Raw genomic sequence first — 27,275 nt, forward strand, 5'->3', positions numbered from 1 at the left:
ACAAACGGACGGTCATCATCATCAAGTTTTATGAAATGAATTAAAATCTTCATATATCCACTTTTTCTATCTGGACACAGAGCATAATAAACATGCAACTTGTTCATTATCATTACCATTGAAACTGTTGATGGCTGTTAAATTAATATTGTCTTTTTTTATTAGACTATTGATATTGACTGGTTTGAGTTCTTTTATTGGTATAGGCAAGGGAAATGGCCTCAGACGCACCATAATGCAGGAAATCACATCTACGAAATAAAAAAAAACTTGGGGGAGAAACCCCCAGACCCCCCCACACAAAATAGCTCCACCTATAATATTTTTCCTAAGCAGAACATAAATACCACTAGGGGGCATTGAAATAATAATGATAATGGCAATAACAGTAATATGTAATTGGACAGATGATGAGGGGTTTTTTTTCGGTTGGGGGGGGGGGTGCCCTTTTTAAGGTCAGAGCAACTGCCCCTCAAAAATCCTATGCACGTCCCTGCTTGTAATGCATTACAACAACACTGAACGTAAACATTATTTCACAATAAATTAATATCAACTACAATGAGCACAAAAACAACATAGCATGGTGCAGATTGATTTTTTTTAATGTTTTATAAAAATTATAAAAAATAAATTCTATAATTTACATGTTTTTCTTTAGCACACATGTACTTTAAAATAATAATAATTTATCAATGATATATATTACATTTTTTTATTTGATTTAATGGCCAAAAATCCTCAAGCTTTTATTTTGGTGGAAAACTGTAGATATATCTCCAAGTCTCTGTTTAGTTGACAACAGGTTTATAAATGCTTTTTGTTTTTAAATCTGGTAAAAATGTTGGAAATGATGCGTGTGTAAAAATAAATATATTTTCCTAAACACATGTTAAATTGGACCGGGGGGGAAAGCAAAGTTAACTTACTGTCACATATACCTTGAACTCTCAGCCGACTAACACAAACCTGGCTAACTCGAGGTATGCTGGTTCCAAAAACGAGTCCCGGAGTAAGTTCAGACAACTCAGAGTATGTTCCCGGTTAACACACAAGACATTCTCAACAGAGATGATTCACCATGGAGACAGACGCTAAGAAGAAGCGCGCCATGCTACTTGAAAAATTTGTAAATACCCTACCTCTTCATATAAAACTAATACCATCCGAATAGGGCTTTTGTCTGTCTTTCTATCCATCTATCTATTGGCAATTAAACAAAACATGAATGTCACAATAAAAAAAGCTGCAAAAATCAGTCAAAGATGTTTATCTAGCATGTTTACATTGAAAATCAATTAAAAATCAGCGCAGTGGAACACAAGAACAACCACTGGCCCTCGAGATCCACTTTCCTGCCGAGTTTAGCTCCAACCCTGATCAAGCACAAGCTAATCAAGGTCTTCAGGATTACTACAGGCAGGTGAGTTTGATCAAGGTTTGAAACTAAACTTGCCAGGAAAGTGGACCTCGAGGCCCAGAGTTGAACACCCCTGGTCTAGACTATCAAATCTATGTTACCTCCAGATGTCATGACAGGGGAAACTACAATACACCAACTTTGACATTAAACATTCGATAAAAGCTGCTAATAAGCTGCGATGCTTGCGGAAGCGAAGACCAATGTGTCTAAAGGAAAGTGTGTAAGTGAACAAACATGTTAGAGTGAATGGAGTTATTGGAGATTGTAGCTCATATTAAGGCAGGGGGTCCCAAGGGTCTGAAGTGTTCAAGAAAACAGCCTCTATGTTTACTCATTTGTGTTTGTCCCTCCATTATGTTAATGTCATCCCAGCCACATCCCCTAATTACAGCCACAATTACATGTACTGACTCCCCTGGGACATAAGCTGCGGAGAAACAAAATATAGCAAACATGCACAGGCTAACAAAGGATAGAAGCCAAGTGTCTGGGGACCAAAATATGTTTACTGTTTGCACCGATTCATCACTAATTCTTTGTTAGATTTAGAAACACTTATTCAATTCAATTAAAACGTGACACATCCAGTAGTTTCAGCAGATCACTTGAGGGATCAAGCAGCCAAGTAACTCGGCTACTGAAATGTCCACTCACCACAGGTGGAGCGCTACTTCAAGTTACAGTATTTAAGTACATGTACATGACTATAAAAAAACTAAATCATAAACTTGACTTCATTAACAATAAAGAAATTATTACACCTGGGGGGGGGGGGGGGGTCTCTGTGGTATGGACTGTATTTAGTGGCCTGTCAACATTTGTGTGTCTTTACTCGCAGTTTATGAGGACATGATTCGGTTTATGGACTATTGTATGCGACTAAACCTTAGCAGTTGCAAGCAAAACGGTTTTGCACGTCAGACTGTGTTATAGTGTTACATAGAACAGCAATGGAGTTGTGCATTTGAATGTGCTTTGTGTGAACATCACTTAGGTTTAACGTTATGTTTGGCGTGGCTTTACAATAAACAAACAGACACCTATATCGGTCAGCAAAACAAATATATTTAAACACACACCATAAGTTACATCGCATGCTTCATTGATAAATTAACTATACCATTGTGTTGTTTACTGATGTTTACTCACGCGATGATAGCCAACAGCACAGACATTTGAAGCAGTTTTACTCACCGCCTGTTTCCAAAGCAGGACCGAACCTTTATCGTCACCGCTCCATCAAAAACACACTTCTTTGGTGATGTTGTTGATTTGATGAAGTCCTGAGACAGCTGTGAGCGAGTGTTTATGGGCGCGCATTTCCTCTCTCGCTCTAGTCACGCGCGCGCGCGCACCCTACCGGGAGAAGAGCCCGTACGGCCCATACAAGGACCTTCCGCTCTATTAACGTCAAGCCGAGCCATACTCGAAAAAAACTCTCCGAAACTTGTGAGAAACCGGAAGGAGTATTTTTGACACAGAAATACTCCATCAAACGTCCAACATTAGATTTTGAAACTTTGTCTATGTTTAGGATAGGAATCCAAGTCTTTAACAGTGTAAAGAGCTCAGTATGCATGAAACAGCCCCCCCCAAAAGCAAAATACTAATTTGTTTAAAGATTGTAGTTCATGAATTATTGGCAAGGAATGCCTGAGCAAAAAAACGGAATCATTGAGGCCGAATTCACAAAAAGAAAGAAAAAAAAAGAAAAAAAAGAAAAAAAAATTATATATATATGACCATTTTTCTAGAAGTGCATTTGTGAGATCAGGCTCTAACATTGGACGAAAAAGGCCTGGCTCTCAGTCTCCACTATAATTCATCCCAAAGGTGTTGAGCTCAGGACTCTGAGCAGGCCAGTCAAGTTCCTCCACACCAAACTCACTCATCCATGTCTTTATGGACCAACGCTTTGTGCATTGAAGCACAATCGTGTTGGAACAGGAAGGGGGCATCCCCAAACTGTTCCCACAAAGTTGAGAGCATGAAATTATCCAAAATGTCTTGGTATGCTAAAGCATTAAGAGCATTAAGTTAATTTCACTATAAGGGGCCAAGCCCAAGCCCTGAAAAACAACCCCACACTATAACCCCCCCCTCCACCAAACTTTACATTTGGCACAATGCAGTCAGGCAAATACTGTTCGCCTGGCAACCGCCAAACCCAGACTCGTCCATGGGATTGCCAGACAGATAAGCGTGTTTGGTCACTCCAGAGAACACGTCTCACTCCTCTAGAGTCCAGTGGCGGCTGCTTTACTCCACTCCATCGCACGCTTTGCATTGCACTTGGTGATGTAAGGCTTGGATGAGCTGCTCGGCCATTGAAACCCATTCCATGAAGCTCTCTACGCACTGCTCTTGAGCTCATCTGAAGGACACAGAAGTTTGGAGGTCTGGAGCTGTTGACTCTGCTGAAAGTTTGCGACTTCTGCACACTGTGACCCTCAGCATGCGCTCTGTGATTTTACATGGCCTACCACTTCATGGCTGAGTTGCTGTTGTTCCCAATTGCTTCTACTTTGTTATAACACCACTAACAGCTGAGCGTGAAATATTTAGTAGTGAGGAAATGTCAGGAATGGACTTATTGTACAGGTGGACACCTACGGTACCACGCTTGAGTTCACTGAGCTCCTGAGAGCGACCCGTTTTTTCAAAAATGTTTGTAGAAGCGTCTGCATGCCTAGTGCTTGATTTTATACACAATGGGTTCATGGAAGTGATTGAAACACATGAATTCAATTACTTGAAGGGGCGTTCCAATAATTTTGCCAATATAGTAAGTGTGTGTGTGTGTGTGTGTGTGTGTGTGTGTGTGTGTGTGTGTGTGTGTGTGTGTGTGTGTGTGTGTGTGTGTGTAGGCATGTTTTTGTGACATATGAGGACACAAATGTGTATAATGACATGGGTATGACACAGGTATTACAGGAGAGGGTGAAATATGAAGACATTACCCATGTCCCCACTTTTCAAAATGCTTATAAATCATACAGGATGATTTTTTTTTGAGAAAATAAAAATGCAGAATGTTTCCTGTGTTGGGTAGGTTACGGGGCTGTGTAGGGGATAGATATTCCCTATAGATAGATAGGGAATACGGTTTGTACAGCATAAAACCATTATGCCTATGGGATGTCCCCATATGTCACAAAAACAAACGTGTGTGTGTGTGTGTGTGTGTGTGTACACACACGCACTTATTAAAAACTATATATGTATGGACAAAAACCCTGAGAACAATATACTCTTGTTTTCCCATGAAGAAAGAAAGTCATGTGTTTGAAATGGCATGAGAGTGAGTAAATGATGATGACAATAAAACTATAATAATAAAATATAAATAAATAAATAATTTATATAAATTAATACAAATATAAATTAAACAAGTCTGGGAAACAGTATAGATATGTAAGTAATCAAATGTCTATTAAAATACTGCATGGTCTTGACTATATTAACTAAATGTTTATTCTTAATTAAAGCTTAATTAAACGTGTTTCTCTCCTTTTCATTTGTTGTATGATTGAGGTTTAGGAAGGTGGTATATTAGGCTGCTATTATAAAAAAATATATATATTGCACAAATACAATACATTTCATTGACACACATCAGGTTTTCCCCAGCTGTTTAAATTCACTTAATAAGCCAAAACCATCTGTGTTTATGTGAACACTCCCCAAGACTGGTATTTTGACATTATTCTCTGTGTATTTGACTGTTTAAGCATGATAAGCTGTGATAAAGAACTCAATTAAATACTGGTGTATGAGCACAAAAAAAATGTCTGTCAGGCACAAGTTCTTTCACGGCTTATTACACTCGAACGGTTTAAAATCGCTGTATGTTTAAACTGGCAAAGCTTAAAAATGCATGCAAATGCTAAACTTTCGTAATGACATGCACTGTAAAATTACATAACCGAGAACATTTTTATACCAGTTGTCAAATTTCTACTGGTTTATTGTGTCTATCATTATCTCGCTCATCCATAGTTAAACGTTAATAAGTTCATCCATATAGATTTGTTTCACATTTTCGAATGGCTAAAAGACCCTAGATGTGGTGCTATGTATCCTTAAAGGGGGGGTGAAACACTCAGTTTCAGTCAGTGTCATGTCAATCTTGAGTACCTATAGAGTAGCATTGCATCCTGCATATCTCCGAAAAGTTTTTATTTTTTTAATAATTATATAAGAAAGATGCGCTGTTCCGAGTCTTTCCGAAAAAAGCCGAGCGGGTGGGGGCGTGTCGTGTGAGCGGAGCTAAATAATGACGTGTGCAGCAGCGCGCTGTGTGTTGAGTCGAGCGTCATCCCTAACAGCGGAAAAAAACTTTATTCAAAATAAAAATATGGCTTTTAATCAGATACAGCCATACATCTATGATCCGGAATCAGACCCAGAGGCTGCAGTTGAACAGGAGCAGCAGCAAAAACGACTAGAGCAGGACGTCTGTATGTGGTAAGTTACAAGTTATACACTAACTATATAATATGCTTAGCGGCTTGTGTTCTTTACATATTTATACTTGAATTATATCGTCGTATTTTTGTCTTTGAAGGTGTACATGTGGGAAGTGCAGTTGTGCACGTGTGTTTGTGTGTTTACGCGTGGTTTGTGTAGACAGTAAGCGGACTAAAAGCAGTCTCACTCACCCTTCTAACGTTGGGACTGCTCCATCCTTCAGCATTAGGCGATTGGGAAAATTCGGCGTCGAGCTGGGCCTTGTTTATGAAAACAGTCGGCACCGAAATGCAGCGAACAGATATAAACATTCGCGCAACTCAGTTGCTGATCCGGAAAAGCAAATTACATCCACTGTTGCCTTAACGCGGGGTTTTTGGGGAATCTGTGCAGGACTGTCTTGGTCTGGCAACCAAAAACCCACTTTTTTGGTGACATTGTTATGTGCTATGTGTAATTGTCACCTGTCCAGCATCCTACAAGCCCCGCTTTGATGGGCGTAGCCTGTTGCTTTCGCTCTCTCCCTCTCTCTCTCTCACGCGCTTCCGGTAGAATTGTCCGTAAGGCCCATACAAGGAAATTCCGCCCCCACTAACGTCAAAGGGGACGCATGATCTCAAAAAACTTGCCGAAACTTATGACTAACCGGAAGTAGTATTTTTGACAAAGAAATACTCCCATCAAACGTCCACCTTAACTTTTGAAACTTTGTCTATGTTTAGTATGGGATTCCAAGTCTTTAACAGTGTAAAAAGATCAGTATGCATTAAACAGCATTTCACCCCCCCTTTAAGAAAAAAGACCTGTCTCTATAATGTCACTAAAGTCTAATCAACAGTTTCTCTCCAGACTATGTTTTGTTTAGTGGGTTACTTCATAGCTAATCAACTTTCATGGGCAGGGGCTTCATGGGCATCGCGAGGGAAGTGGCCCCACAACTTATTACACCTAATTATACTTGTAATAATTACTGCTGTCATTTAGTCAGATGTATACCTTTACTTGGAAATGTTTCTAAAACAGTCCAAACATCAGAATGTCAGAAATCACAACATCTTGAATAGATTTTGCATGTGTCTATAATTACTGGTGTTTCCGTGTTGTAAACGTGTTCAGCCAATATGTTCAGTCTTGCTGACGGTTGTCACTGGAACTGGAAGAACACTGACTTGAAGTAAAACCGCTTTCTAGAGTAAAGGTGGAGCGTGAGAGGGGCAAACAGGAGAGCAGGGATGGAAATGCAGTTAGCTCTTGCTCACGCATATTACACTGGGGTATAAATCAAGACAGTGAGAAGAAGGAAATGCATTAGATGCCCAGCGGGATGGTGTATACACTGAGTTTGAAGGGCAGATATCAGGCTGGATGGATGAGACCTACCACACAATTGAGCTAAACTCTCAGCTGAATCGAAACTATAAGATTTTGTTCAGACATGAGATAGATATATTGATGGGTTGGTATGGCTTGTGAGTGTGTTTGTGTGTGTGTGCACGCTTGCTAGAGAAAAACAGAGAGTGGGAAAAGTAATTGAAATAGCACAAAAAGAAAGTATTACCTTTGCTTTTCCTTATCTTTGGCTCTGTCCGTCTCTTTGTCTTTAGTTCTGTCTCGTGTCCTGTCTTTGTCTCGAGTTCTGCGCTGGCCGCGATCTCGCTCTCTGCTGCGACTACGCTTCCTGCTGGACCGGCCACTGCTGCCACTGCGAGATCTTCGAGACCTTCAAAAAACACATATAAGCTGGAAATGCACATCAAATAAATGAAAAGAGCAAACCCAGCCGTAAGTAGTGGTTAGCTGAGTTGTTAAACATCCAGGTTACGCCACAGTCGTGACATTAAAATCAAGATTGATTGAACCTCTAACTCAACATGGATGCTGCATGAAAGTTGCAGAACAAATTCCACAAGCAATGATGCCATTGATCTCTTACAATCAGGGATGGATTGTGGAAAGGTATACTCACAACTAAATGAATTGTATTATGTATTAAATTAACACTTGCCACCCATGTCTCATATCTGTGGTCAATGACAGTCAATATTTGGTTTATTCAGTATTTTTATTGTTCTTATTATTTTCCAGACTACATGCATCATTGATTGTGCATCTGTGGTTCATCCCTCTCCCACCAATACAAAGTAAATCTGATCACCTATCTCCTCATTATTTGTGCTCTGACCGGCACCGGGGGGGGGGGGGGGGGGGGGGGAGTCTCTCTCCAACAGTCATGGTAAATCATACTAGAACGTGGTAAATCATGGTAAACTATGCTAGAATCATGGTGAATCATACTAGAACATGGTAAATCATACTAGAATGTGGTAAATCATGGTAAACCACGCTAGAACATGGTAAATCATAGTAAAATATGCTAGAATCATGGTAAATAATAGAACAACATGGTAAATTGTGGTTAACTATGGTAAATCACAACATAATCATGTAAATCATACTAGAATGTGGTAAATTGTGGTTAACTATGAAGGAAACTAAATGAAAGTGAGCCAATGAGTGTTTCTCTGCTGCAACCCTACTGGTTAAATTAGTCATTTTGTTCTATAATTCATATTTAGACTTTATAAAGTCACTATTATAACATTTAAAATCACATTTTGTCAGGTTATCACTTAATTTCACCTGCTCTCAATTTTATTATTTTACTGTTTAAAGGCCTTAAATGCTTAAAGGCTTTAAATGCTTGAACCCCGCTCAAATGCTTCTTGCAGCTTTATTTATATGTCTTCTGCTGTCTTCACCCTTTCTACTCTTCATGTTTAAAAAAAAACAGCAGCTCTTCAAATTTGGTCCTTTTCAGGGGTCTGAGCGTGGTTTGCATGATATGTTAATACTGCCCATATACTCCAAAAGGTCTCAGACCATTAAAAGACAGTCTGAGTATGGTTCGCTTTCAGCTAAAAAAAAACAAAACATGTCCATTGTGAACAATAAATAAGTCCAGGCTCACTTTCATTCCAATGTAGTATGGTTATCAGATCCCTCTGTACAAATCTACAGTTCATCATGGCTGTATCATGGCAAAAAGATGAGTAAATGACAGCTTTTATTTTTAGACCTATCCCTTGAAAGGTTTTCTGCCTATGCAGTTTTAACGGCCTCTTGTTCTCAAACTAGTGTTTGTCTTTCAGTAGCCAGTATCGACGTCAAAAACAACCACACAACTACACTCCCTACTGTAAATCATGTTCAAAAAACAGGACCCTTTTTGACACGCATGCAAAGCTATTAGGGGGGGGGGGGGGGGGGGGACACTCAGTTTCAGTCAATCTCATGTCAATCTTGAGTACCTATAGAGTAGTATTGCATCCTTCATATCTCCGAAAAGTCTTTAGTTTTATTATATTTATAAAAGAAATCAGGGCTGTACCGAGTCTTTCCGGAAAAAAACGAGCGGCTGGAGGCGTATCGAGTGGGTGGAGCTAAAGAATGACGAGCACACCCAAAGCGGTGACGTCCTCAAGCGTGGAGAAACCCATGGCTATCGATCGGATTCAGCTAATACAGATAATGATCCAGAATCAGATCCGGAGGCTGAAATAAATTGAACAGGAGAAACAGCAACAGCAGGACGTCCGTCTCTGTGGTATGGACTGTATTTAGTGGCCTGTCAACATTTGTGTGTGTTTACTCGCAGTTTATGAGGACATGATTCGGTTTATGGACTATTGTATGCCACTTAACCTTAGCAGTAGCAAGCAAAACGGTTTTGCACGTCAGACTAGTGTAACGTTATACAGAGAACAGCAATGGAGTAACCGTTAGCGCATTTGAATGACGAAGCACGTGATCGTGTCGTTTACTGATGTTTACTCATGCGACGATAGCCAACAGCACAGACATTTGAAGCAGTTTTACTCACCGGCTGCTTCCAAAGCAGGACCGAACCTTTATCGCTGGGACCGCTCCGTCAAAAACACACTTCTTTGGTATGATTTGGTGAAGTCCTGACAGCAGTGAACGGTGGAGATCCACTTTTGCGATGCGACTGAAGCGATGTTGTGAAGCTTCCCGTCATTTCTGCGTTCAAATCGGTTCAAATGCAGCGCTGCCTTCCCGGAATGCTGTGCTGAAGCGTTGAAGTCGCTCGACGTCACCCATAGGAATAAAGTGGAGCGCGGCGCGACCATAGGGCGCGTCAGAAGTGTTCACGGACGACTGGATCTGCAGCTGAGCGAGTGTTTATGGCCGTGCATTTCCTCTCTCGCTCTAGTCACGCGCGCGCACCCTACCGGGAGAAGAGCCCGTACGGCCCATACAAGGACCTTCTGCTCTGTTCACGTCAAGCCGACCCATACTCGAAAAAAACTCTCCGAAACTTGTGAGAAACTGGAAGGAGTATTTTTGACACAGAAATACTCCATCAAACGTCCAACATTAGTTTTTGAAACTTTGTCTATGTTTAGGATGGGAATCCAAGTCTTTAACAGTGTAAAGAGCTCAGTATGCATGAAACAGCATTTCACCCCCCCTTTAATGAGTATAAATACATTTTCAAAAAAAAAAAAAAAACACTGCACACAATCATGACTGATCACTGTTTTCATGATCGATCACTGGTGTCACTTAAAAGTACTCGTGCCAAACCCTATTGGCTTTATGAAGTGGCCATCAGGGAGGACCTCAAAATGACTGTACAAATGCTGTATTGATCCTCACAGACAGGCCAGAGAAAGCCTGGAGATTTAAAGCATTTTACTTACAAGAGCAACTGACTCCAGAGCCATACATCCACACTGTGACATACAGACATGCTCACGCAAACACACAGATACATACACACAGTATGGCAGATAATAAACTGAGCTGATTCCATCTTCAATCATCAATGTGTACTTTTACTGTAGATGATGTTTGTAGAAAATAAGCTCTCCTACAACACACATTACACCAGTTAATTTGTCCACTAGAAATGCCCAAGAGCCTTTTTTAATGTAATGAAAATTCCAATCACTATGTAATTTCTAATGCATTTGTGTTTATTAGCACTGTACATGACATGGTGAAAATGTATTTTTTAACACCTGTGTGTGTGTGTGTCTGTGTCTGTGTCTGTGTGTCTGTGTGTGTGTGTGTGTGTGTGTGTGTGTGTGTGTGTGTGTGTGTGTGTGTGTGTGTGTGTGTGTGTGTGTGTGTGTCTGTGTGTGTCTGTCTGTGTGTGTGTGTGTGTGTGTGTGTGTGTGTGTGTGTGTGTGTGTCTGTCTGTCTGTGTGTGTCTGTGTGTGTGTGTGTGTGTGTGTGTGTGTGTGTGTGTGTGTGTGTGTGTGTGTGTGTGTCTGTCTGTGTGTGTCTGTGTGTGTGTGTGTGTGTGTGTGTGTGTGTGTGTGTGTCTGTCTGTGTCTGTCTGTGTGTGTCTGTGTGTGTGTGTGTGTGTGTGTGTGTGTGTGTGTGTGTGTGTGTGTGTGTGTGTGTGTGTGTGTGTGTGTGTGTGTGTGTGTGTGTGTGTGTGTGTGTGTGTGTGTGTGTGTGTGTGTGTGTGTGTGTGTGTGTGTGTGTGTGTGTGTGTGTGGAAAAGCATTTGGCCAGACATTATCTTTCTCAAAATTGGATCATGTAAGTCACTTAACTTGGTCAAAAGCCCAATCAAAGAGTCATTAAACCATACCAAGTAACCTGGTTATAAAATCACACAAATATCACATGATGACAACAAGTAAACTGCTATATTCACAACATATTTTTACTCTTGCCCAACAGACTAATGACGACAGGATGGTTAAAGTTCTCCATTGTCTCTTTAGGTCAATCCATGGACTCCCAGGAGTCAAATTAAAATACACATGATCCCAATCTCACGATACAAAGATACAAATTATGTATAACAAGGTTGCAATTATTAGATCCAAAATACAGAAAACTGTTAAATTGTGAAATATTACTACAATTTAAAATAATTGTTCTCGGTTTCAATATATTTTTAAATCTAATTTATTTCTGCATGCAAAGTTGAATTTTCAGCATCAATACTCCAATCTCCAGTCAAGAAACATTTTTATTAATTTTATCAAAAGTTGGAAACAGTTTTGTATTTACTGACCGAGCCGACCGAGCGAGCGAGCGAGCGATCCACAGAAGTCATACAGGTTTGGGACAACATGAGGGTGAGTATGATGGCAGAATTGCATTTTTGGGTGAACTACTGGGCAGGCTGTCAAAAATCTTTTCATGAAAGATGTAGGCAACCTTGTTTCAGCTTTTAAGAATATTCTTTACAGACAGACAGACAGACAGACAGGGTCTAGAAGCAGATTCTTGTTTGAAAAACGTGAGTCTGGAAACACTAAATCTGCTGTTGCTTCTATTTCTTATGTTGTTTTATCTGATCGTTTAGCAGGCAGAGCAAAAGCAGTTATAGTTACACGAGAGAACACGAGAGGTCTTATTTTAGCAAATGTACTTGTGGCCAGCGCATGTAATAAACACCAGGGCCGTCGGTTTGCTGTTTTTTCATCTCTTTCTCTCTTTCTGCAGCCCAGCTCACTTCTGGGCCTGTTGCAAATTAAATTTATTGTAGTTAATAGACTGTGGTGCGGCTGCTAAATGTCAATTTCATTACCAAGGCCTTACCCTTGGAGAATTATGACCTCATTTAAGGCGAGGGGGTAAATGTGTTAATGCGGGATGGCCAGATAAACATCCCCTGCCACAAGCACACATGCGTCCAGCAGCATCATGCCAAGAGAGGGCTATTTTACATGACTTTCAGCTATTATCGCCGGAGGAAAAGCCTTCCCCTATGGCCTAAAAATATTTAAAATTCTTTTGAAAGGTCCTTTTTTTATTTTTTCCCCCTCCAATCCATTAAATCTAGCAGCAACGATTGGCTCAGGCAATTTTCCCTGCAAATTATCAATAAAGTAATTACCAGTGTGTGGGAGCGCACTGGGCGCTTATCGCCGATGCCCCCTGCCCAGCCGCGGATCTGATCCCTCCCAGCACTGCATTTGGGTAATTATGTGAGCAGGATGGTGTCCTGCTGTTATCACACCATATTATATTCCTGCTAAACAAGGTTTCTTGCTTCATATGAAATTGGATATTAATGGTGGCGAATGATAGCACTAGTGCAACTAACAGACGTAAGATACACCACTGGAATCCTAACCTGCCCAAATGATTATTTATTCCTGCCGTGGCCCTTTCTCTCTTCTTCTCTTCGGTTCATTCCCAAACACACACACACACATTCCACTGTCACGGTGTAACACAGTCTCACTATAAGCACCAATTCATTTAAAAACCTGTTATATGAAAGAGAAGGTTGGACAAAAAACTTTCAATAAATGTTCAATAAATTGAATGAATTCAAATATAAATAAAATAAAATACATTCATTAAAACTTTTACTTTTGTGTGTATGCGTAATAAATCCATCATGAGATGTAATAATGGGCTCCAGATCAATCAATCAATCAATCAATCATCTTTATTTATACAGCGCTTTTACAATCACGATTGTGTCAAAGCAGCTTCACAGTGTCAAACAGGATAATATTGCAACACAATTAGATGTGGCTGTACAGTCGTTCTGGAGAAAACAGTGATGTTATCAGCTTATTTTAATTTATCATATAGCAACAATGTTGGCAGATCAGTATTATAGTTTATAGAATTAAATAAGACTTAATTAATTAATTTTATTTGTATATTTAGTTGAATAACTTTGATCATAATTTAAGTGTCCCCAACTGAGCAAGCCAAGCCAAAGGCGACAGTGGCAAGGAACCAAAACTCCATCAGGGCGTGATGGAGAAAAATAAACCTTGGGAGAAACCAGACTCAGTCGGGGTGCCAGTTCTCCTCTCTAACCAACATCATCTGTGTGATTTCTTCAGAAACATGACCTTCATGAATATTTTTATACAGAAAGAAACATATAAAAGAGATTTTCCTAGAGCACCTTTTTACCAAAAAATTATCACAATGATTTCTGGCATGACAACACCCAGATTGTTTGGAAGGGTAATAGATATGATAATGTTAATATGTTTGGTCTTGGCGTAATAGATCAGCTACACTGCTGCTGCTTCTGCTGTTATTACTACTACTACTGATGTTATTGTCTCTGCTGCTGCTGCTGTTTCTGCTGTTATTACTACTACTACTGATGTTATTGTCTCTGCTGCTGCTGCTGCTGTTATTACTACTACTACTGATGTTATTGTCTCTGCTGCTGCTGTTTCTGCTGTTATTACTACTACTACTACTGATGTTATTGTCTCTGCTGCTGCTGCTGCTTCTGCTGTTATTACTACTACTACTGATGTTATTGTCTCTGCTGCTGCTGCTGCTTCTGCTGTTATTACTACTACTACTGATGTTATTGTCTCTGCTGCTTCTGCTGTTATTACTACTACTGATGTTATTGTCTCTGCTGCTGCTGCTTCTGCTGTTATTACTACTACTACTACTAATGTTATTGTCTCTGCTGCTGCTGCTGCTGCTTCTGCTGTTATTACTACTACTACTGATGGTATTGTCTCTGCTGCTGCTGCTTCTGCTGTTATTACTACTACTACTGATGTTATTGTCTCTGCTGCTGCTGCTTCTGCTGTTATTACTACTACTACTGATGTTATTGTCTCTGCTGCTGCTGCTGCTTCTGCTGTTATTACTACTACTACTGATGTTATTGTTTCTGATGTTATTACTACTACTGATGTTATTGTCTCTGCTGCTGCTGCTGCTTCTGCTGTTATTACTACTACTACTGATGTTATTGTCTCTGCTGCTGCTGTTTCTGCTGTTATTACTACTACTGATGTTATTGTCTCTGCTCCTGCTGCTGCTTCTGCTGTTATTACTACTACTACTGATGTTATTGTCTCTGCTGCTGCTGCTTCTGCTGTTATTACTACTACTGATGTTATTCTCTCTGCTCCTGCTGCTGCTTCTGCTGTTATTACTACTACTGATGTTATTGTCTCTGCTGCTGCTGCTGCTTCTGCTGTTATTACTACTACTACTGATGTTATTGTCTCTGCTGCTGCTGTTTCCGCTGTTATTACTAATACTACTGATGTTATTGTCTCTGCTGCTGCTGTTTCTGCTGTTATTACTACTACTACTGATGTTATTGTCTCTGCTGCTGCTGTTTCTGCTGTTATTACTACTACCACTGATGTTATCGTCTCTGCTGCTGCTGCTTCTGCTGTTATTACTACTACTACTGATGTTATTGTCTCTGCTGCTGTTTCTGCTGTTATTACGACTACTACTGATGTTATTGTCTGTGCTACACTGCTGCTGTTTCTGCTGTTATTACTACTACTACTGATGTTATTGTCTCTGCTGCTGCTGCTGTTTCTGCTGTTATTACTACTACTACTACTGATGTTATTGTCTCTGCTGCTGCTGTTTCTGCTGTTATTACTACTACTACTGATGTTATTGTCTCTGCTGCTGTTGTTTCTGCTGTTATTACTACTACTACTGATGTTATTGTCTCTGCTGCTGCTGTTTCTGCTGTTATTACTACCACTACTGATGTTATTGTCTCTGCTGCTGCTGTTTCTGCTGTTATTACTACTACTACTGATGTTATTGTCTCTGCTGCTGCTGTTTCTGCTGTTATTACTACTACTACTGATGTTATTGTCTCTGCTGCTGCTGTTTCTGCTGTTATTACTACTACTACTGATGTTATTGTCTCTGCTGCTGCTGCTGTTTCTGCTGTTATTACTACTACTACTGATGTTATTGTCTCTGCTGCTGCTGCTGTTTCTGCTGTTATTACTACTACTACTGATGTTATTGTCTCTGCTGCTGCTGTTTCTGCTGTTATTACTACTACTACTGATGTTATTGTCTCTGCTGCTGCTGTTTCTGCTTTTATTACTACTACTACTGATGGTATTGTCTCTGCTGCTGTTGTTTCTGCTGTTATTACTACTACTACTGATGTTATTATCTCTGCTGCTGCTGCTTCTGCTGTTATTACTACTACTACTGATGTTATTGTCTCTGCTGTTGTTTCTGCTGTTATTACTACTACTACTGATGTTATTGTCTCTGCTGCTGTTTCTGCTGTTATTACTACTACTACTGATGTTATTGTCTCTGCTGCTGTTGTTTCTGCTGTTATTACTACTACTACTGATGTTATTGTCTCTGCTGCTGCTGTTTCTGCTGTTATTACTACTACTACTGATGTTATTGTCTCTGCTACACTGCTGCTGTTTCTGCTGTTATTACTACTACTACTGATGTTATTGTCTCTGCTGCTGCTGCTGTTTCTGCTGTTATTACTACTACTACTGATGTTATTGTCTCTGCTGCTGCTGCTGCTTCTGCTTCTGCTGTTATTACTACTACTACTGATGTTATTGTCTCTGCTGCTGCTTCTGCTGTTATTACTACTACTACTGATGTTATTGTCTCTGCTACACTGCTGCTGCTTCTGCTGTTATTACTACTACTACTGATGTTATTGTCTCTGCTGCTGCTGCTGTTTCTGCTGTTATTACTACTACTACTGATGTTATTGTCTCTGCTGCTGCTGCTGTTTCTGCTGTTATTACTACTACTACTACTGATGTTATTGTCTCTGCTGCTGCTGTTTCTGCTGTTATTACTACTACTACTGATGTTATTGTCTCTGCTGCTGCTGTTTCTGCTGTTATTACTACTACTACTGATGTTATTGTCTCTGCTGCTGCTGTTTCTGCTGTTATTACTACTACTACTGATGTTATTGTCTCTGCTGCTGCTGCTGCTGCTTCTGCTTCTGCTGTTATTACTACTACTACTGATGTTATTGTCTCTGCTGCTGCTTCTGCTGTTATTACTACTACTACTGATGTTATTGTTTCTGCTGTTATTACTACTACTACTGATGTTATTGTCTCTGCTGCTGCTGTTTCTGCTGTTATTACTACTACTACTGATGTTATTGTCTCTGCTGCTGCTGCTGTTTCTGCTGTTATTACTACTACTACTACTGATGTTATTGTATCTGCTGCTGCTGCTGTTTCTGCTGTTATTACTACTACTACTGATGTTATTGTCTCTGCTGCTGTTGTTTCTGCTGTTATTACTACTACTACTGATGTTATTGTCTCTGCTGCTGTTTCCGCTGTTATTACTACTACTACTGATGTTATTGTCTCTGCTGCTGCTGCTGTTTCTGTTATTACTACTACTACTACTGATCTTATTGTCTCTGCTGCTGCTGCTGTTTCTGCTGTTATTACTACTACTACTGATGTTATTGTTTCTGCTGTTATTACTACTACTACTGATGTTATTGTCTCTGCTGCTGCTTCTGCTGTTATTACTACTACTACTGATGTTATTGTCTCTGCTGCTGCTGCTGTTATTACTACTACTACTACTGATGTTATTGTCTCTGCTGCTGCTGCTGTTATTACTACTACTACTGATGTTATTGTCTCTGCTGCTGCTGCTGTTTCTGCTGTTATTACTACTACTACTGATGTTATTGTCTCTGCTCCTGCTGCTGCTTCTGCTGTTATTACTACTACTACTGATGTTATTGTCTCTGCTGCTGCTGCTGTTTCTGCTGTTATTACTACTACTACTGATGTTATTGTCTCTGCTGCTGCTGCTTCTGCTGTTATTACTACTACTAATGATGTTATTGTCTCTGCTGCTGCTGCTGCTGTTTCTGCTGTTATTACTACTACTACTCATGTTATTGTCTCTGCTGCTGCTGCTGCTTCTGCTGTTATTACTACTACTACTAATGTTATTGTCTCTGCTGCTGCTGTTGTTTCTGCTGTTATTACTACTACTACTGATGTTATTGTCTCTGCTGCTGCTGCTTCTGCTGTTATTACTACTACTACTGATGTTATTGTCTCTGCTGCTGCTGCTTCTGCTGTTATTACTACTACTACTGATGTTATTGTCTCTGCTGCTGTTTCTGCTGTTATTACTACTACTACTGATGTTATTGTCTCTGCTACACTGCTGCTGTTTCTGCTGTTATTACTACAACTACTGATGTTATTGTCTCTGCTGCTGCTGCTTCTGCTGTTATTACTACTACTACTGATGTTATTGTCTCTGCTGCTGCTGCTGCTGCTGCTTCTGCTGTTATTACTACTACTACTGATGTTATTTTCTCTGCTGCTGCTGCTGCTTCTGCTGTTGTTACTACTACTACTGATGTTATTGTCTCTGCTGCTGCTTTGCTGTTATGACTACTACTACTGATGTTATTGTTTCTGCTGTTATTACTACTACTACTGATGTTATTGTTTCTGCTGTTATTACTACTACTACTGATGTTATTGTCTCTCCTGCTGCTGTTTCTGCTGTTATTACTACTACTACTGATGTTATTGTCTCTGCTGCTGTTTCTGCTGTTATTACTACTACTACTGATGTTATTGTCTCTGCTGCTGTTGTTTCTGCTGTTATTACTACTACTACTGATGTTATTGTCTCTGCTGCTGCTGTTGTTTCTGCTGTTATTACTACTACTACTGATGTTATTGTCTCTGCTGCTGCTGCTGCTGTTATTGCTGCTGCTGTTAAGGCCTTTGCACACTGAGTCGCATGCGTTTTTTCTTATTCACGATCCAAAAAATGTGTCGCGCACAAAACTTTAAACAATACAACATGACGTCTTCAAGTAGGGAGGATGATTTTTTTTGTTCTCTCTTAAAAAGAGAAAAAGAAAGAGGAAATAGTGTCCCTCCACTCCTGCCATTGCGTAGAGGAAGAAGAGTTTCACCTCCTTATTAAGGAGCAGTGGGATTATCCAGAGTGATTTAAAGTTAGCTTTAGAGTGTCAGTGGTTCAGTTTGATGCTTTGCCAGCGATACTGGAGCCACATATTAAAAAGAAGACCACCAATTTCTGAGCATCAATTCTGTGCACGCACACAAACACACACTTTTTTTTTTGACAGACGAAAAATTCAGAGGCAGTGTACAATACAGTGTACAAATTCATTTTTGATGTGTGAAAATGTCGCATGCGAATGTCAAAGGTCTTTACTGCTGTTTTTTCCTGTTGCTGCTGCTCTTTGTTAGGGAGTGGATCCACTTGTCTGTGCGATACTTCTGTCGTGCCACACTCCACTTTATTCCTATGGGTGACGTCCCGTGACTTTAACGCGCCCGCAAAGCATCCCGGGAAGGCACCGCTGCATTTGAAAACTTGCTGCGCATCAAAAAAAACTGGCCAATGCACATCTTTATGCAAATGAGTTGCTGCTGCTGGGAAAGTTTTCTTTCTACTAGAAAATTTGTCATCCAACAAAAATGCATATGAAGGTGTTTAGTACACCTTGAGTTTTCTGCTTTTTAGAGAAAGTTCATTTTATTTCTACTAGCGAAGTTATCATCCAATGGTCAACTACATGCAAACCTACAGTATAATCTAACTTAAACTTCTTGTACAAAATAAACAGGTTACTTAATAGAAAATTTATTAATAATAAGTAATAATAATACGTTTAATTTATATAGCGCCTTTCCCAAGCTCAAGGACCCTTCACAATAACAGTAAATAACAAGCAGTTTATACATAGACGGACAGTGGACATTTGCCCAGTCCAAGAAATTAGTGATTGCAAATCGCACTACATTTACAACACATCATGAAAAACATAGGTAACAAACATTAATTACAGACAGCATGGTGGGCAGATAGAGTAGAGAGGAAACAGATTATTGGTAGTGAGTTAACATTTTGACTGTGTTATGTCAAGTTTACATTTTCACGACTGATAATACTGATTAAACAAATGTGTTTTGAGTTTACATTTAATTTAAAATTTTGATATAAAATTTAAATGTTAATTTTTAATTTACATTTTATTGTGGAATGGAAGTGGAAGGGCATTGAATGACGCTAGGCGTAACAAATGTAATGCCTATCTACAGCAACACTCACAGTTGCTTCCAAGAATCAGTCGAAAAAGACGACAAAACGCTACAACAAAAATGGATATGCGATAAGATCAGAAGGGGTTTGTATGGTCAGAGGGTGTGTGTACACCTTGAGTTTGAAAATGTAGAAAGATGACAATTGTCCTCTACAGGTAAAGCAGAGTACCCCAAACTACAGTGGTAGTGTGCATGAGTTCATGAAACAATGCACAAATGATCCGCCCTGCCTGTGACAGATGGGTTTGCCTCAACTATACTCAGGTGCAGAGAAGACCAAGTGTGATACTGATATCCAATTCCAAAAAAAAAACTCAACCAAAAATGCGTTGCCATTCTTCTGTTTGATGATTTACAAACAAGGCAAATGTTGCAGCTTCAGAATCTGATGTTTGCTGCAAGTCGCAGCTCTTTTTTTAATCGACTTGGCCTTGTCTACACCGACACCTTTATAATCGCCATCTTTAAAAAAGAAAATTTTCGATTTTTGGGGAGCTCTAGCACCCCAGGGATACAACTTACACCCCTTTGAGATGTATGTCCTGAGAGATCCTATCAGGATCTTCAAATTTTGTATAAGTGACGAGTGTTTTCGATTTCATCGTTTGGCGCTATGAGTGGTCAAAGTTTTCGCAATGCTTTCTCGATGGGACGTTTTGGCTACTTTTCGCCCCTGGGGCGAACCCCGTACCCCCGATCCCTTAGAAGAGATATAGCACACTATTCCCGATGGGGACGCACCTTTTGACAATTGCTTTGTTGGGTCTTTGACAAAAACTGTGGGAGGAGATGCACGCCGAAATTTTGTCCGGAAGAATAATAATAAGTATGGTGGAGAACAATAGTGATGCCTTGCTACCGCAAGCACCACTAAAAAGAATACTGAACACTCACATACATACATACATACATACATATATTATACATATATATAGCAACTTCTAGTAGACTGACAGAAAGAGCCAACAAACAGCTTCCGCTTAATTAGTGTGACAGAAGTTCTCAGTATTTTAATTCCAGAGGACTGAAGTTCACCTTGAATAAGCAATGTGGGTTTCCTACAGGCGCCGGAGCTCCAAACAGCTGTTCCTTCTTGTTCCCAAGCGCTCCCCGTAATGAAAAATGTTAACAAATCAAGATGTCTTATTTCTAAATGCTCTCTAAATGCAGTGCCCAACAAGTGTAATTTATGAGATTCCTCTAATTACCAGTGCTCACGAGAACATTTCCCAAGCTGTTTCTTTCTGAGCATGTTCGCAGCTCTTTTAACATACACAATTTATCACGTTAAGTTAAAAATGAGAAATTAATCGTATTGTAATTAACTGTTTTAATAGCACAGCAACCATACAGATTTTGGTCATTTGTATTTTGTCGAAGACTGCATGATTAAAAAAAAAAACTTCTGAGATAAAGGGAAGTGTTGGTGCTTTGCATTTATAGGCAGTATTCCTTTAACGTTTTAAACCAGTTAGCACTTATTTGATTAGCAATAATATCTGATATCTAATCTGTAATGTACAATTTGAAGAGTACATAAACATTTTTGCTACACTTTATTTTAATGTGTCCTTTTTTTCCAGTGCAATTATCCATTCAAGTACTGAGTAATATTAACTAACTATATGTATTTGCTCTATGGCTGTGGTCAGATTAGGGTTTGGTTTAGGGTTAGTTAGTTGTATGTAATTATGCATGATTTATAGTTGTTACTATAGTAACTACATGTAATGTGTAACAAGGACCCTAAAGTAAAGTTCACGGAAAATTCGTAGCTCAATCTTTTTTGAAAAGAAATCAGCTCACACTTGGGCCACCCATACTCGCAAGGTTGTGTTATTTAGTCGAGTTCAAAGGTCTTTGAGCATGCTCTGATCTACACAAAGGCTTTTGTTTTTAAAAGTTAAAGGGTTAGTTCACCCAAAAATTAAATGTCTGTCATTAACTCCTCACCCTAATGGCGTTCCACACCTGTAAGACCTCCGTTCATCTTCACACACAGTTTAAGATATTTTATATTTAGTCTGAGAGCGTAAGCAAGTGTATGCACACTATGCTGTCCACGTCCAGAAAGGGAATACAAACATCATCACAGTAGTCCATATGAGACATCAGTGGGTTAATCAGAGTCTCTTGAAGCATCGAAAATACATTTAGGTCCAAAAATAACAAAAACTACGACTTTATTCAGCATTGTCTTCTCCTGTGTTTGTTTTCAATCCTCAAATAAAGATTCAAACGGTCATGAATCAGGGGATTGATTTATTTTTTGGATCGCTAATGTCAGGTGATTTCAGCAGTTTAGCACACGATCTAAAGCATTGGATTTCTGGACGTGGACAGTATAGTGTGCATACACTTACATAAGCTCTCGGACTAAATATAAAATATCTTAAACGGTGTGTGAAGATGAACGGAGGTCTTATGGTTGAGGAACGACATTAGGGTGAGGAGTTAATGACATACATTTTATTTTTTGGGTGAACTAACCCTTTAAGGGTTGGATTTTTTTACTTTTTTTTAAATGATTTGTGAAAAGCATATGCGAGTGCCATCACTCGTCAAGAACAGTGACATCCTAAACACTCCTATCTAACTAGCACCACTGAGACTGTATTACATCCCTATTAGTGGCACAGAGGGCACCGCAAGCAGAGGTCAACGAGAGGCAAAAGGTCAGAAGTCAATAAGTGCTAACTCACCACTGTCAACACACAACCATAAGACCAACTGTGCCAGCCCAAGACACACGTCTGATGCAATGTTCTGAAAGATGCTTTTTCACAGATACTAGATAATTAGATTTTTCCATTTTGATAAATAATCAGAAAAGTAAAAAAAGAAAAAGAAAAAAAGATTCTTAGTAAATGACTTTACTTCATATGAAGGTTCTTCTGAAGAGAATTTGGGGGCAAAAGAAGAGTGAATTTCTAAATGATGTTGGAAGCATGTGCTTTTAATTAGTAGGTGTTCTCTAAGGGTAAGATGATGGTTTTCTGTTCTTTTTATGATAAGGTATTTATGAAGTGACGGGAGATCTGAAGGTCAGTCCTTAAAGACTTTTATTGTTTAAATGTGGAGGGTTATGTTTCAATTTAAGCACTCGCACAAGAAAAAGCATAAATATTGAGACTAAGTGGACGGACCATAAAACTACAGCACAGAGACAGCACTGTGACAGAGAGCAGACACTCATTCCAGTACTAAAAGAAAAACCACACTTAATTCAAACACTGAACGAGCATCTAAAATAGCACCTGCATAAAATCCACCAATCCAGGCACAGAATGCATGTAAATTAAGTCTTTTCAGCGCAAAAATACCGTCGGAAAAGGAGTGTTTGATCATATATATACATAACATCAGCTCTCCAAGAATCCCGGTGGCGAAGCAAGAATCCTCTGCTGTTCCCTAATACATCTGTTGTGTCTAATCACAGCTCAGTCCACCTCTAATGAGGCCATGAAAGAGAGATGCATATCAGATTTCACAAGCGATCAAACTAAACAGTTAGACCCTCCGATAGCCACTGCTCACAACCCAATAACTACATCTCTCTCCTTTTCTCCTATGTTCAAATGCGGTAGTTTCATTCTGCAGTTTGCTGGTGGCATTTTCTAACAATGCATTATGTCATGGCCCCCAGAATATGGCCATAAAAATGTTTGGTAACACTTTAGTATGGGGAACACATTTCCACTATTAACTATGACTTTTGCCTCAATAAACTCCTAATTTACTGCTTATTAATAGTTAGTAAAGTAGTTTTTGTAGCATTTAAGTTTAGGTATTAGGTAGGATTAAGGGATGTAGAATAAGGCCATGCAGAATAAGGCATTAATATGTGCTTTATAATTACTAATAAACAGACAATATCCTAGTAATATGCATGCTAATAAGCAGCTAGTTAATAGTTAATAACTGAACCTAAAAATAAAGTGTTACCAAATTATTATAGCTTAATGCATTTTTTTTTAAATCAACACTTAAAAAAAAGCAACATTTTGAGAAAAAAAAGGAAAAGTTTTTGTCAAAGACAACATCCAGATCGGATTCAGAATGATAAACAAAACCAGATGGAGCAGATTGAGTCCATCAACTCTCCCAAAGATTCACAGTCCTGTAGCTCGTCCTGGCTCCACAATTAATTTAGTAACATTAGGCAGATTTGATGTATGTGCTAATTAATGTTGATGATCGCGCATAGCTTACATATTATACCGCTTGTTTCTGCATCTTCTTCGCATGTGTTTTGATCAGGAGATTAAAGGTCCCATTCTTTGCGATTCCATCTTTCAAACTTTAGTTAGTGTGTAATGTTGCTGTTAGAGCATAAATAATACCTTTAAAATGATAAAGCTCAAAGTTCAATGCCAAGCGAGATATTTTATTTAACAGAAGTTCCCTTTCAAAGCCTACAGCGAACGGCCGGTTTGGACTACACCTCTGCACTTCCTGCTTTAATGACGCAACTAAAACCATTTGTTGACGAACCCTCCGCCCACAAGAACACGCAAATTCGGGGGCGTTGTCCTTTTGCTCTCGCAGGTCGAGAATAGGAAGCGTTGTTTTTGTAGAGTGTGTTTCTCGCCATGCCATTGAAACGCTGTTATTTTCATCCCGGAGTCAAATCACCTTTGTTTGGCCTTCCCACGGACGCTGTACGAGATCAATGGCGACAGTTTATGGTTAACTCGGTTCTGGAAAATTATAATCACAATTTAAAACTATGTGCAGCACATTTTGCTGAGGACTGCTTCCTCAAGCTCAATCAGTTTAATGCCGGATTCGCAGAAAGATTTTTCTTAAAAGATGACGCAGTTCCCTCTTTGTTGTTTATGGACCACAACCGGTAAGTGTATTTTATTATTTAAGTTGGTCCGTTTAACAGTTTATGTAACTCATGACACAAAGTGCAACGCTGTTTAGCTTTGTTAACTAACGTTAGATGGTAATTGAAACTAATCCGAAAAACGTATATAAAAGTGTAGTAATTCATTCAGACACCATCGATTGGTGTTTGTAAGAATCAGTTTAAACTCCTGAATAGACAGCTTACCGTTCTGAAACATCCAGCAAAAGTCTTTCCTGAGCAGGTTGTAATCGATCCTCTTCGATATTTTCCGGGTCTGATTCCGACTCAAATTGATAAGGCAATATAGACATTTTTGCAATAACATTGAGCGCGCGTATCTACACGTTATGATAAGAGGCGGGACCTTTCCGGGCAACGTGCGAAGCTGCTGTCCAATCACAGCGCGGGAAGCGCTGGCCTAATCAAAACTCGTTACGTGTTTCTGAAGGAGGGACTTCATAGAACAAGGAAATCATCAGGCCGTTTTTAGGACAGAGGAAACAGCGCTGTACAGATAAGTAAATTGTGTGAAAAATACTGTGTTTTTTACACGCGAAACATGAACTCATGTTATATTGCACACTGTAAACAATCAAAGCTTCGAAAACACGCAAAGAATGGGACCTTTAAGTACTCTTTCAGAAGATGTGTCAACGCCCGCTAGCTTATAACCGTGAAAACACAGAAAGCTGGAAGATTCAGTCAATGGCTGGGAAAGAGTTAACCAAACACCAGAAAATGCAAGGGTTTGCGGTGTTTTAGAAAAAAAGACGCCGCAAAATATGCTGTTCTGTAGTACAAGCTGTGTACATTACATCGTTCTCACCACTGCTACAACTACAACACACAAAAAACTCATCCAGGAATGCATGACGAAAAAATTATTAAAGCATTATTCATTCTTTTCAAATGTAAGACAAGGTGCCAAACAATGAATTATGGTTCAACTGAGGTGGGCGATATAATGTACCCCAAGACAGGTAATTTTCTATGATGGTATTGATGCATATCACAATACAGTATTAGTTATCCAATCTGTAAAGCTTGAATATTGTGAGAAGGGCTATAAAATGAAAGCCAGTCACACAGAGGGTGTGTGTTTAGGGTGCTGAGAAAGTGTATTTTAGCAGTTAACCAAATTCACAAGAAAGGCATCAATGCATATACCAGTCCTCACTGATTAATAGTTATGGTAGGACTGCACACATTTTTATTGCTATTCTTCTCATAGATACACACACAAAAAACGCTTGTCACTGGGTTATGTTCTGTTGCACAGTAATAAACGTAACAGCAGTTAGATTTAGTGTGTGTGTGTGTTTGTTTTTTTTTTAATGGTTGACTTATGAGGTTTGGAGCCATAGTTTTGGCCCTGGGATTCTCTGTTAGACATTTGAGAAAAATGACTTGCACGTATCAGGGAAGAGGAAAGTGTTTCATTATTTTCCAAGAAGTGTCACAGTTTCAGTCAAGAAGCACATAATTCAGCTTCAAGTTTTCTTTGTGTTCCCTCTTTCTTCCTTACACTTAAATATTGAGCGTGAAACTGGATCCATATCCAGACTTTTGTCAGAGGTGCAGGTTCACTGTGAACTTGATTATAGTACAATTTGCTAAAGTGCTTTTGAGAGGAGAGGGTGATGGCAGATACGTGGCTTTGAAGAAAGACATGAGCACTTCTACAGGTCAGTGGATCTCCTGAACTCCTGGCTAAAGCGCGCAGCTGAGAGCCACACAGGAACTCACAGCTTTATGAATGGAGTATATTAAAAAATGCCTTCGATGATCACTCCTTTCGTTTCATTTCTTCTTCTTTTTTCTATCAACTGCCAATTATGTACTTTAGGTACTTGCAGGTAACCCGAAAGATGCCCAGAAAAAGAATTCACCGAGCATTTATCCTTTTAACGTGTCAACTAATACAATCAAGTGTTTGTGTTCAAGTCAACTCATCTTTATTTTATAGTGCTTTATACAATACAGATTGTTGCAAAGGAGCTTTACAGTGATCAACCCGGAAAGTAATGATTTAATAATGCAAAGAGCAGCTCTAAAAAAATTAAAAATTAAAATGAATAAATTTAAAGTGTAATTGTTCAGCTAAAGTCAGTTTATGTGTTGATTCAGTTCTATTTCATCCTGGCCAAATTTGCCCATTGGCCCCTGTCCATCATGGCCTCCTCATCTCCTGATTGGCTTCATCACTCAATCATTCGTCTCCTCTCCACCATAATCTGGTGTGTGTGGTGCGTTCTGGACCAATATGGCTGCCGTCGAATCATCCAAGTGGATGCTGCACATCGATGATGGTTGAGGAGACCCCCCCCCCCCCCCATCCTTTCCTTCAATGTTTCGAGTGCCTTGCAAAGTGCTATATAAATGTAACAAATTATTATTGTACACTCTAAAAATGCTGGGTTGTTTTAACCCAATGTTGGTTCAAATATGGACTAACCCAAAAAATTGGGTTGTTTTACCCTGCGGTTGGGTTAAATATTTACTTAAGACAACCGAATCGCTGGGTTGAAACAATCTAATTACTGGGTTAGTCCATATTTGACCCAACATTGGGTTGTTTTTTACCCAGAATTTTTTAGAGTGTAAAGATCAACAATTATTAAATTAGTTAAATTCCACTATAAAGCATCTC

General features: G+C 39.4%; 1 protein-coding gene across 3 annotated transcripts in view; it reads right to left on the bottom strand.

Annotated features, from left to right (window-relative positions):
- The window catches only part of rsrc1 (arginine/serine-rich coiled-coil 1), a 242,138-nt gene that overhangs the window by 175,125 nt on the left and 39,738 nt on the right, over window positions 1-27,275 (bottom strand). For all 3 annotated transcript variants that reach the window (XM_067450024.1, XM_067450023.1, XM_067450022.1), the window contains exon 4: window positions 7,452-7,613. In XM_067450024.1, coding sequence (XP_067306125.1) covers window positions 7,452-7,613 — 162 coding nt within the window. The remainder of the gene's footprint in view (window positions 1-7,451; window positions 7,614-27,275) is intronic.

The sequence above is a fragment of the Pseudorasbora parva genome, chromosome 8, assembly GCF_024679245.1.
Source record: "Pseudorasbora parva isolate DD20220531a chromosome 8, ASM2467924v1, whole genome shotgun sequence".
NCBI lineage: Eukaryota > Metazoa > Chordata > Actinopteri > Cypriniformes > Gobionidae > Pseudorasbora > Pseudorasbora parva.